The sequence below is a fragment of the Geotrypetes seraphini genome, chromosome 12, assembly GCF_902459505.1.
Source record: "Geotrypetes seraphini chromosome 12, aGeoSer1.1, whole genome shotgun sequence".
NCBI classification, from domain to species: domain Eukaryota; kingdom Metazoa; phylum Chordata; class Amphibia; order Gymnophiona; family Dermophiidae; genus Geotrypetes; species Geotrypetes seraphini.
Genome location: NC_047095.1, coordinates 31,590,215 through 31,605,785, shown reverse-complemented (window position 1 = coordinate 31,605,785; position 15,571 = coordinate 31,590,215). Strand labels below are relative to the sequence as shown.

The window sequence follows — 15,571 nt, the reverse complement described above, 5'->3', positions numbered from 1 at the left end:
TCATTCACATGTTCTTAGAATAAGGAAGAAATTCCATATAGCTCTTGTTGTCTTCTGCCATACCTTTTTGGAGGCTTGTCTTTGCATTGATTCCAAAGTGCCCGAAATTGATCAATATCTGCTCTGCGCAAGGTCTGGACGAGCTGTAGTGAGTAGAAGGGAGCATCCGAACTGACCTTATACCGGCTGCTTTGTACCAAGCGTTCTATTTGTTCTGTAGCCTGTCACAGAAGCCAACCAAAGAATGAATTAATTAATATTTAGGGACGTGTAAGCAGTGAGCTTGTCGTTGCAATTAGAGAATGACACGGTGATAAAATTCATCACCGTCCCCGTCCCCGCGGATAACCGCGGTAAACTATCTTCATGACATTCTTTAAGGAGAGAGGGAAGAATCAGAGTATGAATGGGCCCAGCCACTGACCCGCAAGCTTTGCTTTGAAGAATGCTGGTGTAGAAGGACTGAGGTTGAGATAGACACTAGAAAATGACATGGGATTATTTCCCGCAGTTATCCGCCGGGACCGGAACGGTGATGAATTTTGTCACCGTGTCATTCTCTAGTTGCAATGATTATGTTTTGCTAGCATTTAGAAGGTTGATTGGTACACCTCAATAAAGACATTGAGATCTCATCAGGGTGCCTAGTTACAGTTACCCTCTGTGAAGGAAATGAGGAAAGTGCAGATTTGAAACAGTGTGTCCCAGTGGTACAGAACAATCTATCTTTAGATATCTGCCAGGATCAATTAAGTTAAAACCTTGGATTGCAAGTAACTTGGTTTGCAAGTGTTTTGCAAGACAAGCAAAGCATTTTAATACATTTTAACTTGATATTCAAGCAACGTCTTGCAATACAAGTACATACAGTATACACACATCACAACTGAGCCAATGGTTCTTCTCTCTCTGACCTTGCAGGAGCATTGTGACTGTTCTAAATGAGCGAGGTCTTGCAATATAACTACGTATAGTAGTTTGTATTAAAGTTTTTGGGATGTGGAACGAATCGTCTGAGTTTCCATTATTTCCTATGGGGAAATTCACTTTGATATACGAGTGCTTTGGATTACAAGCATGCTTCTGGAACGAATTATGCTCACAAACTAAGGATTTACTGTATTTAGAATTTGGGGATAATAATAAAGATTTGTAAAATACAGAAGGCTGCTGGTAATAGGGTGATGACAGCATGCATGGTTTTCTTACTGTGCAGCCAAGTTAAGGAATCTTCTTCCTAAATCTATTATAGAAGTATATAATTACGCATAATTTTGAAAAGTAATTAAGACCACTTTATTCTGTAAATATCTTGTTTTTAATTGAATATGTCTGTATCACGATGATTATATTTGGTTAATTTATATTGTCCAGATTGACTTGTGTAATTTTAGGATGGATGGTTTAAAATGTTGATACTGTACTGTTTGATTGTATTTGTACATTTCTGGGATGAGATTGATCCTGTCTTACATATTGTAGTTTGCCTCAAAACCTGTAATGTGGTACATAGGAAGAATATAAAAACTGGCTAAAGTAAAGCAAAGTATGCTTGTCCATGATTATGCATTTTTAAAGTTATGAATTGTAGTTTAGCTTTATGTATGTTTCCTATTCTTACTTTGCTGGAACTTCCGAAGCAGGAAGGCAACACATAAATAAACAAATGTGCCCATTTCTGAAAATATGTGCCATATGATGTAATCGCAGAATCCACAAATATAAATGAGTAGTATGAAGGAGGAAACCTCTCAGGGGTTTTGTTTTTCAAGAGAAAGAAAGAGCCAAGATTTGCTTTTGGTTGATTTGTTTTATTTTTCAGGGGTTGGGATAACTTGATGGCTGCTTTCATGGTTTCATTAAATTTTCGACCAATAATATGGATGTAAGAATTCACAAGTGAAACATTTGCACCCTTTTAAGGAACATTTGCTGATTCATTGATTTAAGAATGCTTTTAGCTAAAGATCACAATACAGAAGGTTCTTGACTTTGGGTGGATGAAAAGAAGCAGGATCCAAGCTACGCCTAAAACACCCTTAACTGCCCCTTCCGCTCCAAAGCAGAACAAAGACTCAGCGTTCCCGCAGGGAGATCCCTCTGAATGAGTACGGCGTACAAAAGATCCTACAGCCATTTCCTATCTTAGCTATGGAACCAATTGCCCATACAGATCAGGTCACTAGACTCACTAATGACCTTCCGCAGAGCAGTAAAGACCTTCCTCTTCCGCCAATTGGGCCATTAAAAACTGCCTCTTCAATATACTTCTCCTAGTAACATAGTAACATAGTAGATGACGGCAGATAAAGACTCGAATGGTCCATCCAGTCTGCCCAACCTGATTCAATTTAAAAATTTTTTTTTTTTTTTTTTTCTTTTTCTTTTTTTTTCTTCTTAGCTATTTCTGGGCGAGAATCCAAAGCTTTACCCGGTACTGTGCTTGGGTTCCAACTGCCGAAATCTCTGTTAAGACTTACTCCAGCCCATCTACACCCTCCCAGCCATTGAAGCCCTCCCCTGCCCATCCTCCTCCAAACGGCCATACACAGACACAGACCGTACAAGTCTGCCCAGTAACTGGCCTAGTTCAATCTTTAATATTATTTTCTGATTCTAAATCTTCTGTGTTCATCCCACGCTTCTTTGAACTCAGTCACAGTTTTACTCTCCACCACCTCTCTCGGGAGCGCATTCCAGGCATCCACCACCCTCTCCGTAAAGTAGAATTTCCTAACATTGCCCCTGAATCTACCACCCCTCAACCTCAAATTATGTCCTCTGGTTTTACCATTTTCCTTTCTCTGGAAAAGATTTTGTTCTACGTTAATACCCTTTAAGTATTTGAACGTCTGAATCATATCTCCCCTGTCTCTCCTTTCCTCTAGGGTATACATATTCAGGGCTTCCAGTCTCTCCTCATATGTCTTCTGGTGCAAGCCTCCTATCATTTTCGTCGCCCTCCTCTGGACCGCCTCAAGTCTTCTTACGTCTTTCGCCAGATACGGTCTCCAAAACTGAACACAATACTCCAAGTGGGGCCTCACCAATGACCTGTACAGGGGCATCAACACCTTCTTTCTTCTACTGACTACGCCTCTCTTTATACAGCCCAGAATCCTTCTGGCAGCAGCCACTGCCTTGTCACACTGTTTTTTCGCCTTTAGATCTTCGGACACTATCACCCCGAGGTCCCTCTCCCCGTCCGTGCATATCAGCTTCTCTCCTCCCAGCATATACGGTTCCTTCCTATTATTAATCCCCAAATGCATTACTCTGCATTTCTTTGCATTGAATTTTAGTTGCCAGGCATTAGACCATTCCTCTAACTTTTGCAGATCCTTTTTCATATTTTCCACTCCCTCTTCGGTGTCTACTCTGTTACAAATCTTGGTATCATCTGCAAAAAGGCACACTTTTCCTTCTAACCCTTCAGCAATGTCACTTACATACATATTGAACAGGATTGGCCCCAGCACCGAACCCTGAGGGACTCCACTAGTCACCTTTCCTTCCTTCGAGCGACTTCCATTAACCACCACCCTCTGGCGTCTGTCCGACAGCCAGTTTCTGACCCAGTTCACCACTTTGGGTCCTAACTTTAGCCCTTCAAGTTTGTTCAACAGCCTCCTATGAGGAACTGTATCAAAGGCTTTGCTGAAATCCAAATAAATTACATCTAGCATATGTCCTCGATCCAGCTCTCTGGTCACCCAATCAAAAAATTCAATCAGGTTCGTTTGGCACGATTTACCTTTTGTAAAGCCATGTTGCCTCGGATCCTGTAACCCATTAGATTCAAGGAAATACACTATCCTTTCTTTCAGCAACACTTCCATTATTTTTCCAACAACTGAAGTGAGGCTCACCGGCCTGTAGTTTCCTGCTTCATCCCTGTGACCACTTTTATGAATAGGGACCACATCCGCTCTCCTCCAATCCCCAGGAATCACTCCCGTCTCCAGAGATTTGTTGAACAAGTCTTTAATAGGACTCGCCAGAACCTCTCTGAGTTCCCTTAGTATCCTGGGATGGATCCCGTCTGGTCCCATCGCTTTGTCCACCTTCAGTTTTTCAAGTTGCTCATAAACACCCTCCTCCGTGAACGGCGCAGAATCTACTCCATTTTCTCGTGTAACTTTGCCGGACAATCTCGGTCCTTCTCCAGGATTTTCTTCTGTGAACACAGAACAGAAGTATTTGTTTAGCACATTTGCTTTCTCCTCATCACTCTCCACATATTTGTTCCCAGCATCTTTTAGCCTAGCAATTCCATTTTTTATCTTCCTCCTTTCACTAATATATCTGAAAAAATTTTTATCTCCCTTTTTTACATTTTTAGCCATTTGTTCTTCCGCCTGTGCCTTCGCCAAACGTATCTCTCTCTTGGCTTCTTTCAGTTTCACCCTGTAGTCCTTTCTGCTCTCCTCTTCTTGGGTTTTTTTATATTTCATGAACGCCAACTCTTTCGCCTTTATTTTCTCAGCCACTAGGTTGGAGAACCATATCGGCTTCCTTTTTCTTTTGTTTTTATTGATTTTCTTCACATAAAGGTCCGTAGCCATTTTTATCGCTCCTTTCAGCTTAGACCACTGTCTTTCCACTTCTCTTATGTCCTCCCATCCTAACAGCTCTTTCTTCAGGTACTTTCCCATTGCATTAAAGTCCGTACGTTTGAAATCTAGGACTTTAAGTATCGTGCGGCCGCTCTCCACTTTAGCCGTTATATCAAACCAAACCGTTTGATGATCGCTACTACCCAGGTGAGCACCCACTCGAACATTAGAGATACTCTCTCCATTTGTGAGGACCAGATCCAATATCGCTTTTTCCCTTGTGGGTTCCGTCACCATTTGTCTGAGCAGAGCCTCTTGAAAGGCATCCACAATCTCCCTACTTCTTTCCGATTCCGCAGACGGAACATTCCAGTCCGCATCCGGCAGGTTGAAATCTCCCAACAGCAGAACCTCCTCTTTCCTTCCAAACTTTTGGATATCCACAATCAGATCCTTATCAATTTGCTGCGATTGAGTCGGAGGTCTGTAGACTACACCCACGTAGATAGAAGTTCCATCTTCTCTTTTCAGAGCAATCCATATCGCTTCTTCCTCTCCCCAGGTCCCTTGCATTTCGGTCGCTTGGATATTGATCTTTACATAGAGAGCTACTCCTCCACCTTTATGACCATCTCTGTCCTTCCTAAAAAGATTATATCCCGGTATGTTTGCATCCCATCCATGTGATTCACTGAACCATGTCTCTGTGATAGCAACAATATCTAGATCTGCCTCTAATATCAGGGCTTGCAGATCATGAACTTTGTTGCTTAGACTGCGAGCATTTGTGGTCATCGCTTTCCAGCTATTTTTCAGCGATAATCTCCTTCTTCGTATGGATTTTTGTGTCGTTTCACTTTCCGTTGCAATACTAAGAAATGAGTTGCTGATATTGCTTATGTTGCAGCCTTTACTACTATCACATCTTTTCTTTTGCCGGGGGTGGTCTTTATAATTGTCCTTCGTACATACACCACCCCCACCTTCTAGTTTAAATACCTGGAAAAATATTGTCTAAATTTCTCTGCAAGGTTTCTTTTTCCTGCTGTAGTAATATGTAGCCCATCAGTGCAATATAGCTTCTTGTCCTTCCATGTATTTCCCCATCCTCCTATGTACCTGAAGCCTTCTTGATGACACCAGGCTCTGAGCCATCTATTAAAGTCCTCTGTGTTTTTCACTCTTTGCTCTCCTTTTCCATATGCAGGCAGTATTTCAGAAAAAGCTAAAGTCTTTACAAAAGGTTTCACGCCCTCACCAAGCTCCCGAAAAGCTTTCTGTGCTGCAAGTGTGGAGTTGTTGGCCAGGTCATTTGTTCCCAGATGGATAACAACATCAGTGTTAAAATCCTTAGTTTCTTCCTTAACTATAGTCAGTATTTGCCTGGAACTCCTGGTAGCTGAGGATCCTGGAAGACATTTCACTATTTTGGACTCCTCGCCCTGTGTTCCAAGGTTAATGCCTCTGATGATGGAATCCCCCAACAGTAATAGTTTTCTGTTTTTGGCTTTTTTATTTGTACTTAGGGTGCTCTTGTTCTCTTGAGTTTCCTTCATTGGTTCCAGTCCCACCTCCCTTCTGTTTTCCTGAGTATCGCAGTGCACTAGTGGAGCGAAGGAATTCTGTAGAGGTAATATTAGTGAAGGTGGATGTTTCTGTGTTACATGTCGCAGTCTTCCTGAGCCTACTGTGACCCATTTATTCCTGGGCTGTTTTATTCTTTGAGGTAGAGGTGGTAAGTTGGTATGATTTTGTGGAGTGATGGAAGCTGCTTTAATTGTATTCAATTCCTGTTTAAGTTTGCAGAGCTCCTCCTTAATACTGGCAAGTTGAAGACAGATGGGGCAAGCCTTAAGCCTCCAAATAGTATGTCTTGGAATTAAAGCACCACAGTGATTGCATAGAATAAAGGTCATCTTGATTGGTTGTGAAGTCCTGATTATATGGGTCTCTATATATGAATAGTGGTCCCTGGGGTTGGTGGGACTATAAGTAAGACTACTAGTAAGGCAGAAATATAGGCTCTATACCACCTAAAACACAGTATTTTAAACAAAACTGCAGGAAGAAGAAATAAGATTTAACAGAGGAAAGAGAAGGATTTTTTTGTGCTTTTTTATATTTTTTTTTTTAGTAAGAAACAGGGAGGAGAAGAGAAATTAAGCAGATATAATGCTGAAAACCAGTGAAAAGAGCAGAATATGAAATGGTAACTTAGCTTTTAGAAGTTCACAGGGCAGCCTTGTTTCAGCAATGTCCCAAAGATAATGCAATTAACCTTAGAAGTAAAACAGAACCCCTCCCTTCTCCACCTAATCAGCAGAAAACAATGGCTGAATACTGGTAAGACAGAAATATAGGCTATATACCACCTAAAACACAGTATTTTAAACAAAAATGCAGGTTCTATCAGTGCTACCCTAAAACACAGGATTTATAACAGGATTTTCCCTACTTTAGTCCCCCTGAGCCACAGACACCAGAAATATAGGCTCTATACCACCTAAAACACAGTATTTTAAACAAAAACGCAGGTTCTATCAGTGCTACCCTAAAACACAGGATTTATAACAGGATTTTCCCTACTTTAGTCCCCCTGAGCCACAGACACCAGAAATATAGGCTCTATACCACCTAAAACACAGTATTTTAAACAAAACTGCAGGAAGAAGAAATAAGATTTAACAGAGGAAAGAGAAGGATTTTTTTGTGCTTTTTTATATTTTTTTTTTAGTAAGAAACAGGGAGGAGAAGAGAAATTAAGCAGATATAATGCTGAAAACCAGTGAAAAGAGCAGAATATGAAATGGTAACTTAGCTTTTAGAAGTTCACAGGGCAGCCTTGTTTCAGCAATGTCCCAATGTCCCAATGTTCGTTATGACCAATCTGGTCTCTAGAATAAGCTCCGTTATTGTCTACTGTAACCTATTTGTTGTCATGACTAGTCTGTTTTCAAACAATTGTGAATGTCTACTTGTAACCCGTTCTGAGCTTCTGGGAGAACAGGATAGAAATCGAAATAAATAAATGACATAAAATGTGCCTTCCATACCTCTGATATAACATTTGCGGAATCTTGCTTCTGACAGGGCTCTGAACTAAACCTGTAGAGGATGCTTTCACGGCTCTTTAGGTCAATCGGATGCACCCTCTTGTTGTTTTCTTTTATTTTGACCAACCTCATGATTTGTCTAGAGCAAAAATAAAATAGGGTTAAACAATCGAGAGCGTATCTGTTTTCGTAGTCTGCTCAGAATGTGGTTTGGAGTGTGAAAAGATAGCTAACATCTACTCGTATATATTTATTTGGATCACTTAGGGCTCCTTTTACTAAGCCGCGTTAGGGCTTTAACACGCGGAATAGGGCACGCTACATTGCTGCGCACGCTAGACCTTAACACCAGCATTGAGCTAGCATTAGTTCTAGAAGCGTATCGTGCGGTAATTTCCTATGTGCGCTATAAACGCTAGCGCACCTTGGTAAAAGGAGCCCTTAATATATCGCTTCTTAAGAGAAATATCAGTGGGTGTACAATCATAGTAAAAATACTGCAAAATAAAATCATAAAAGCAAAACATAGACAGACACAATGAGAGGATGTTTAACCTTACAATTATTAAACAAAAGGGTAAACATATGATAAGTCATAACAGATTACTACCTAATTCTATCTTGATAATTATTTCAAGTTCCTTAAAAACAATGTCCAAAGAAGACATTAATCACTTAGGTAGTGGAAGTCTTGAAACAGACTTTTGGTGGTAAAAGCTGCTCACCTGGATTCTTCCAGCCATAGTTGCTTATGTGTGGCACTTTCAGTAAATTGGCTTGAGATGAGCATAAAGATTGTAAAGGCTAATAAGGTCTAAGCAAACTGTATCATCCCATGCTATATCTTTAACTAGTTGCAGGGCTTGAAATGAAAATCAAGAGCATAGAGTATCTGTTGACGAGAGGCTCCTGTCCTTCTCCTTATCAACCACGTATAAGTTCTCCCGACAGAGGGTACTCCTGTTTCGCAAATCCAAAGATGCTACATCACGGGAAAGTGAAAACATTTTTTTAATATACCGCATATTAGTGTTTGCAAAAAGCTTCCACGCAACTGGAACTGACCATGTTTGTTTAGTCAAACTTATATTCCAGTTGCGTGGAAGCTTTTGCAGGCACTAATATGCGATATATTAAAAAAATGTTTTCACCTTCCCCTGATGTAGCATCGTTGGATTTGCGAAACAGGAGTACCCTCTGTTGGAAGAATTTATACGTGGTTGATAAGGAGAAGGACAGGAGCCTCATGTCACAGGCAGAGAAGTTTTAGATAAGTGTTATTTTCACACTCTGATGAAAATTTGAGCTGAATATCTATCTACTCAGCTGTAATCAGCTCTAATTTAGTTTTCTGCAGTGCAATCTGGATAGTCTTTCTGCTTAAAAGCGTGGAGGGGCATAATCGAAAAGGACGTCTAAGTCCGTTTACGTCCATCTCGCAAGTCGTCCAAAGTTAAAAAGAGCCTAAGACATATTTTCGAAAGATATGTCCAACTTTTTTTACTTTCGAAAATCGTCTAATTATATGTCCTACTGATCTGATCGTCCAAGCCGCTAAATCATCCATTTTTATACGTTTTTATCTTTCGATTATAAGCCCCAGACTTTTTAATATAAAAGCCTTATGGATGCATGAGAAAATATATATATATATACTGTGTGTGTGGAGTTTTTTCCCAGACCAGTGATGATACAGAGACTGCTTAGGGTACTGTTTGTCCCAGTAGTCTGTGTATGAGGTCTGTTTTTCTCCACTTTTTTGTGCTTATGATTTCAATGTTATTTTCTGGTTGAATGATTGAGACGCCCTGCAAAACTTACTAATAGTCGATTGCAAATCTTTTCTTTTTTTGTATTGACTTATACGGCTGTTTTCCACTTCAGTGATTAGGCCTAAATTATAAACATAACTTTAAGTTCCTAATGCTGGGTTTTACTAAACAGCAGTAGAGGTTTCTACCATGAGCCTGCATGTTAAATGCTCCAACATTCAAAGAATTCCTATGAGCATTTGAGCATTTACCTACCACCGTTTAAAAGGAGACTTAAATTAAGATTAATTTTTATTTATTTATTGGATTTATTCACCGCCTTTATGAAGAGTTCAAAACCTACGGGTCCTTTTACCAAGTTGCAATAAGCACTAGCGCTTACCCTCCCCAGATCCAGTGTCAGTTCTCCTTTGTACCTACCATCACCTTCCATCTCTGTTTTCTTCCTCAGGGTCTCTCCCCCTCTGTCTGCACCGGTTCATAGTCAGTCATGCGCGAGACACCAGCACGCCGATAATCGAGCACTGACAATTTGGCGCAGGAAAGAAGCGCGCCGTGGGAAAACTTCATTTTAAAGAGCTCCAAATTGGGGTGTGAGTGGGGAACCTCCACCCCCCACACACTTTACTGTAAAGTGTTCGCGCTGCTGTTGGGAGGGGGGTTTGGGGGGGTTAGAACCCTCCATTATAGAGAAAACAGAACTTTTTCTGATTTTTTTCAGGAAAAGTTCTGTTTTCTCTATAATGTGGGGGGTTGCACCCCCCACACCCCCCAACAGCAGAATGAACACTATGCAGAACCCCCTCACCCCCCATCGGAGCTCTTTAAAACTAAGTTTTCCCGCGGTGCACTTCTTTCGTGTGCCGAATTGTCACCGCTCGATTGTCAGCGTGCTGGTTTCTGGTCCACAATTATCCTGCTCACAATTATCCTGTCTGCACCTCCCATAGTCCAGCATCTGCTTCCTGTCTTCCCCCTTTGGTCTAGGCCTTTCTCTCTGTCTTTCTGCTTACACCCCCCCCAGTCTTTTTCTGCCTCTCTCTTTCCTTCCTTCCTCCCTCCCTCCTTCCTATGTCCCCCTCACTGCCTTCCAGCCTTTGTCCCACCCCCATCCCCGAAGCCAGCCTGCCTGCCTCCCTCCTGGGCCGAAGCCTGGCCTACCTGCCGCCGATTCTTCCTTCCCCCGGTCGGCCACCGAAGCCAGTCTGCCTCCCTCTCTCCCTACTTCCCTGCCATGCTGAAGCCTGGCCTACCCGCTGCCGATTCTTCCTGCTGCAACAAATCCAAGAAAGGAAGAGCCAGGCGCGTGCAGTGGCACAGGCTCACAAGCCTTCACCTGACGTTGGACCTTCTCTCTGATGTCAGAATTGACATGGGGGGAGGCTTGTGGGCCGGCAGTGTGCACGCACCTGGCCCTTCCCTTCCTGCAGTTATGGCGGCGAGCAATGGTAGTGGGTGGACCCGCGTACCCCCTGACCTACAGGATGGGCAATTTTTGGGGAGGCCATAGTCCCTGTGCCCCCCCCTGCCCTCATTCTGACGTCTATGCCTAACATACCTTGTTTCTGTAATTACTGATCCATCACTGCTTGGAGTAAAGACAATCTCCTGCTGTGCGTCAACTGTAGTAATCGTAGTTCTGCTCTCCGTGGCTTTCACTTTATAATTGATTACAGTTACCTTTGAACTCTTCATACTCTGTATGCAGCAAAACATAGATTCAGTGATCACAGATAAAAACATTAAGTGAAATTTTAAAATTTCATAGAACCAAAAAGTGAATTCCTACCTCCTTAGAAGATACACAGGGCTCCGTATAGCACATTCCAATGAGTTCCTCGACTTTTTCATCACAGTTGTCATGGTCTATGGCTTTGATGATGGAATATTCACCTTCCCCTTTCGATGGTTGAACGACATAGTTTGTCTTACAGACACCGCTCACTCCGGGCTGCAGAGATTGATAGAGAGCAATCAACTTTCGGAAACTAAAATGCTACACTGGATTCAGAATCGCAATTCCTCTTGGCTTCTGATATTTTGAGATTCTGTATGTAATAGCTCGTATAGGCCTTTTCTGGTATCTATTTTCCTACTGCTCATTTTTGGAGAATTTGTTTACCTATGTTTATGTTTATGTGTTTTGATTTTGTTTTATAAAAACTTATGCATGTAATATCATGTAAACTGTTTAGGCTTTACACAGTATAGAAATTTTTAAAATACATTAAAAAAACCTGTGAAAATTAAAGTTTTAAGCATTGGGAAAACTAACCTCTTGCAAAGCATACGAAGACTGCAATGGCTTTATGGAGAGCTGTAGTGAAGCAACTACTGCTTTGCAAATGTTAGTAACATAGACAGGTGTCTCAGAGTGGAAATAGACTCCACGAATGTTACCATTCATGTATTCCATCTTAAAAGGTTTATCGATATATTTAGCAAGATCCCGGGCCACCTTGGGGGATGAAGTGAGTGAAACATTGGGCCTGATGCCATTGCGTTCCTTCACCTCCACATCTTTAAACTGAAAGAGAAAGTACATTTTGTTACGACATAGAGATTTGCGTCTTCATTCAGTGAGAGTTTTAGAAAGGTGAAGAGAAATGCACACGTTGTTCAGTCTAAGAAGAGATTCGTTGAAAGAGCCACCGTTCATTCCCTTTCGAATTTCCAGTGTTTGTTGTTTTCAAAAAGTGAAAAGTTCTGAATTTTTTTCCCCACTGTGCCCCAAGCAGAGCTTTTCATTTTTTTTTTCATGTTTACATTTTTAATTGATTTTATAAAAACATCTTACAAAAAAGTGTAACAGATTCTTAATCAATAACATTCTTAAAAAGCACTTTTGTACTATATGTGAATACCAATAAAACAGTCCCCTCCCTTTCCCTCCCCCCTTTCTGGATTTGTATGTAGAATATGAACTTTTTTAATATGGTAGGTATACATTACTATTAACGTTGTTGAACATAAGAATCTAATGGACCCCAGATTTTTATAAATCTTTGTGATTCATTTATTTTTTTTGCAAGCATTTTCTCATATCGGTAATATAGACATAGGGTAATACAGACATAGGGTCTCCCACCCAAACGGCATATTCAACTTATCCCATTGTTTCCAGTTCCAAGTAATCATTTGCAAAGCCACACCTGTCATGATGAGAAAAAGTTTATCTTTGGAACTATTTAGCGTGATATTTTTCATAACTGAGGTACCAAACATTATAATTCCATATGATAATGTAAATGGGACTTCAAGAATTGAAATTATTTTATTCCATATGGACCTCCAGAATCCGAATATTAAAGGACAGTGAAATACAAGATGATCTAACGTTCCAATTCCTAACTGGCAATGCCAGCATCTATTACAATGTGCAGATTCTGTTTTTTTGTAATCTCACTGGAATCCAAAATACTCTATACATTAAATAGTATAAAGTCTGCCTCGTTGAAGCTGAGGCTGTACATCTCACTATGATTCTAAAGCCTAGGCCATTGAGTTTCTGAAATATTAATTTGTAACTCTAAACTCCAAAAGCCTGTTTTGGACTTTTTAGGTTCATATTACCTTATTACTTTGTACCATGTGGAAGCCTGATGTCCAAGGAATTCTGCTTGAAAACATAAGAATAACAGACTTTGTTGACCATCTAAAGAATGCCATTCAGGAATTCCTTTTTGGATAGCTTGTTGTAAGTGTATCCATTTAAAGTTTTGTTTCCCCGATAAACGGAATGTTTGCTATAATTGGAAGAAGGATGTGAATACATCTTCTAATGTTCTAATTCCAGCTTTTAACCAATCGTTCCATAAAATTTTAGAATTTCCAATCTTAATTTTAGTATTTAACCATAAGGATTGGTGCATGATGAGAGTGAAGGGGGATTATTCTTGAGAAAGCCGTGTGGTGAAACATGTTGAATGGGTCCCTTCCCAATGCAGACTAAAAAGCTTAAAAACAAGAAAGAAACAAGCCAATATTGAAAGGGCTGCAAAGCTAAGTTATTTTAAATATTTATATATCATTTTTTCTTACAACACATTATGAGCACTAAGCACTTTTTAAAATAATTTAAAAAACAGATTTGATGATGATATGTATGCCACAAAAAACATTTTCTGTACAGCCATTGAAATAATGATTGGCTGGCTGGTGGCATTTCTGATGAATCTGCTAAAAACATTATTTGAAACATAATTGATAAGTATATATCCTTTCAGATGCATACAAAAACCAAAACAAAAGCCAACCACATATTTTTATTTTGCTTTTTCCATTTGTCCACCTTTTTCACTTGTCAAACTTTGCAAATTTATATCTTCTACACATTACTTGGAATCTCTGGTTTGTACTAGAGCAGGGATCTCAAAGTTAGGTTGGGTTTTCAGGATTTCCCCAATGAATATGCATTGAAAGCAGTGCATTCACATAGATCTCATGCATATTCATTGGGGAAATCCTGAAAACCCAACTTGATTGCGGCCCCCAAGGAGGGACTTTGAGACCCCTGTACTATAGGCAATGCAGAGTGAAAATGACTTGCCCAGCTTCCCTGATTCTCAGCCCACTGCTACAGAGCTTCCAAGTTACCTAGTTCCAGGAGGGAGATTTATTGGTAATTACCGTATTTTCGCGGATATAACGCGCACCCGTGTAAAACGCGCACACGGGTATAGCGCGCAGAAATTACGATGATATGTACAAAAACTTTTGTATACCGCGCTCACGGGTATACCGCGCATGATGCCCGACGCTCCTTTCGCCCGCCCTGACTTTCTGTGCGCTGTCCCGACTCTCCGTTCACCCCCCCTGACTTCCGTGCACTGCCCTGACTTTCCGTGTGCTGTCCCGACTCTCCGTTCACCCCCCCTGACTTTCCGTGCACTGTCCCCCCTTGAAGTCCTGTCCCCCCTTGAAGGTCTGTCCCCATCCTGAAAGCCTGATGCCCCCCCCCCGACGTCCGATACATCCCCCCCCCCGGCAGGACCACTCGCACCCCCACCCCGAAGGACCGCCGACTCCCCAACAATATCGGGCCAGGAGGGAGCCCAAACCCTCCTGGCCACGGCGACCCCCTAACCCCACCCCGCACTACATTACGGGCAGGAGGGATCCCAGGCCCTCCTGCCCTCGACGCAAACCCCCCTCCCCCCCCAACGACCGCCCCCCACAAGAACCTCCGACTGCCCCCCCAGCCGACCCGCGACCCCCACGACCCCCCCACCCCCCTTCCCCGTACCTTTGGTAGTTGGCCGGACAGACGGGAGCCAAACCCGCCTGTCCGGCAGGCAGCCAACGAAGGAATGAGGCCGGATTGGCCCATCCGTCCTAAAGCTCCGCCTACTGGTGGGGCCTAAGGCGCGTGGGCCAATCAGAATAGGCCCTGGAGCCTTAGGTCCCACCTGGGGGCGCGGCCTGAGGCACATGGTCGGGTTGGGCCCATGTGCCTCAGGCCGCGCCCCCAGGTGGGACCTAAGGCTCCAGGGCCTATTCTGATTGGCCCACGCGCCTTAGGCCCCACCAGTAGGCGGAGCTTTAGGACGGATGGGCCAATCCGGCCTCATTCCTTCGTTGGCTGCCTGCCGGACAGGCGGGTTTGGCTCCCGTCTGTCCGGCCAACTACCAAAGGTACGGGGAAGGGGGGTGGGGGGGTCGTGGGGGTCGGCCAGGGGGGTCGCGGGTCGGCTGGGGGGGCGGTCGGAGGTTCTTGGGGGGGGCGGTCGTTGGGGGGGGAGGGGGGTTTGTGTCGAGGGCAGGAGGGCCTGGGATCCCTCCTGCCCGTAATGTAGTGCGGGGTGGGGTTAGGGGGTCGCCGTGGCCAGGAGGGTTTGGGCTCCCTTCTGGCCCGATATTGTTGGGAAGTCGGCGGTCCTTCGGGGTGGGGGTGCGAGTGGTCCTGCCGAGGGGGGGATGTATCGGACGTCGGGGAGTCGGCCGGGCAAGAGGGCTTGGGCTCCCTCTTGCTCCGATCGTGGATGCGGGTGCGGGTGGGAGCGCGTGCGAGCGGTCGTTCGGGGTGGGGGTGCGAGCGGTCCTGCTGGGGGGGTGAATCGGGCGTCAGGCGGGGTGGGAACTATGTTTAAAAACTTTTGTATACCGCGCTCAGGCATATAACGCGCGAGGGGTATGCGCGGTAGGTAAAAACGCGTATAACGCGTGCGTTATATCTGCGAAAATACGGTAG

The 15,571-nt window shown here is 43.0% G+C and overlaps 1 protein-coding gene across 1 annotated transcript in view; it reads right to left on the bottom strand.

Annotated features, from left to right (window-relative positions):
- Positions 1 to 15,571, bottom strand: part of LOC117346767 (vitellogenin-A2-like) — an 87,816-nt gene that overhangs the window by 66,270 nt on the left and 5,975 nt on the right. The window contains exons 4-8 of the mRNA XM_033916847.1: positions 11,657 to 11,908; positions 11,171 to 11,332; positions 10,940 to 11,079; positions 7,610 to 7,748; positions 64 to 221 (exon numbers count right to left, since the gene is read on the bottom strand). Of these exons, the coding sequence (XP_033772738.1) occupies positions 64 to 221; positions 7,610 to 7,748; positions 10,940 to 11,079; positions 11,171 to 11,332; positions 11,657 to 11,908 (851 nt within the window). The remainder of the gene's footprint in view (positions 1 to 63; positions 222 to 7,609; positions 7,749 to 10,939; positions 11,080 to 11,170; positions 11,333 to 11,656; positions 11,909 to 15,571) is intronic.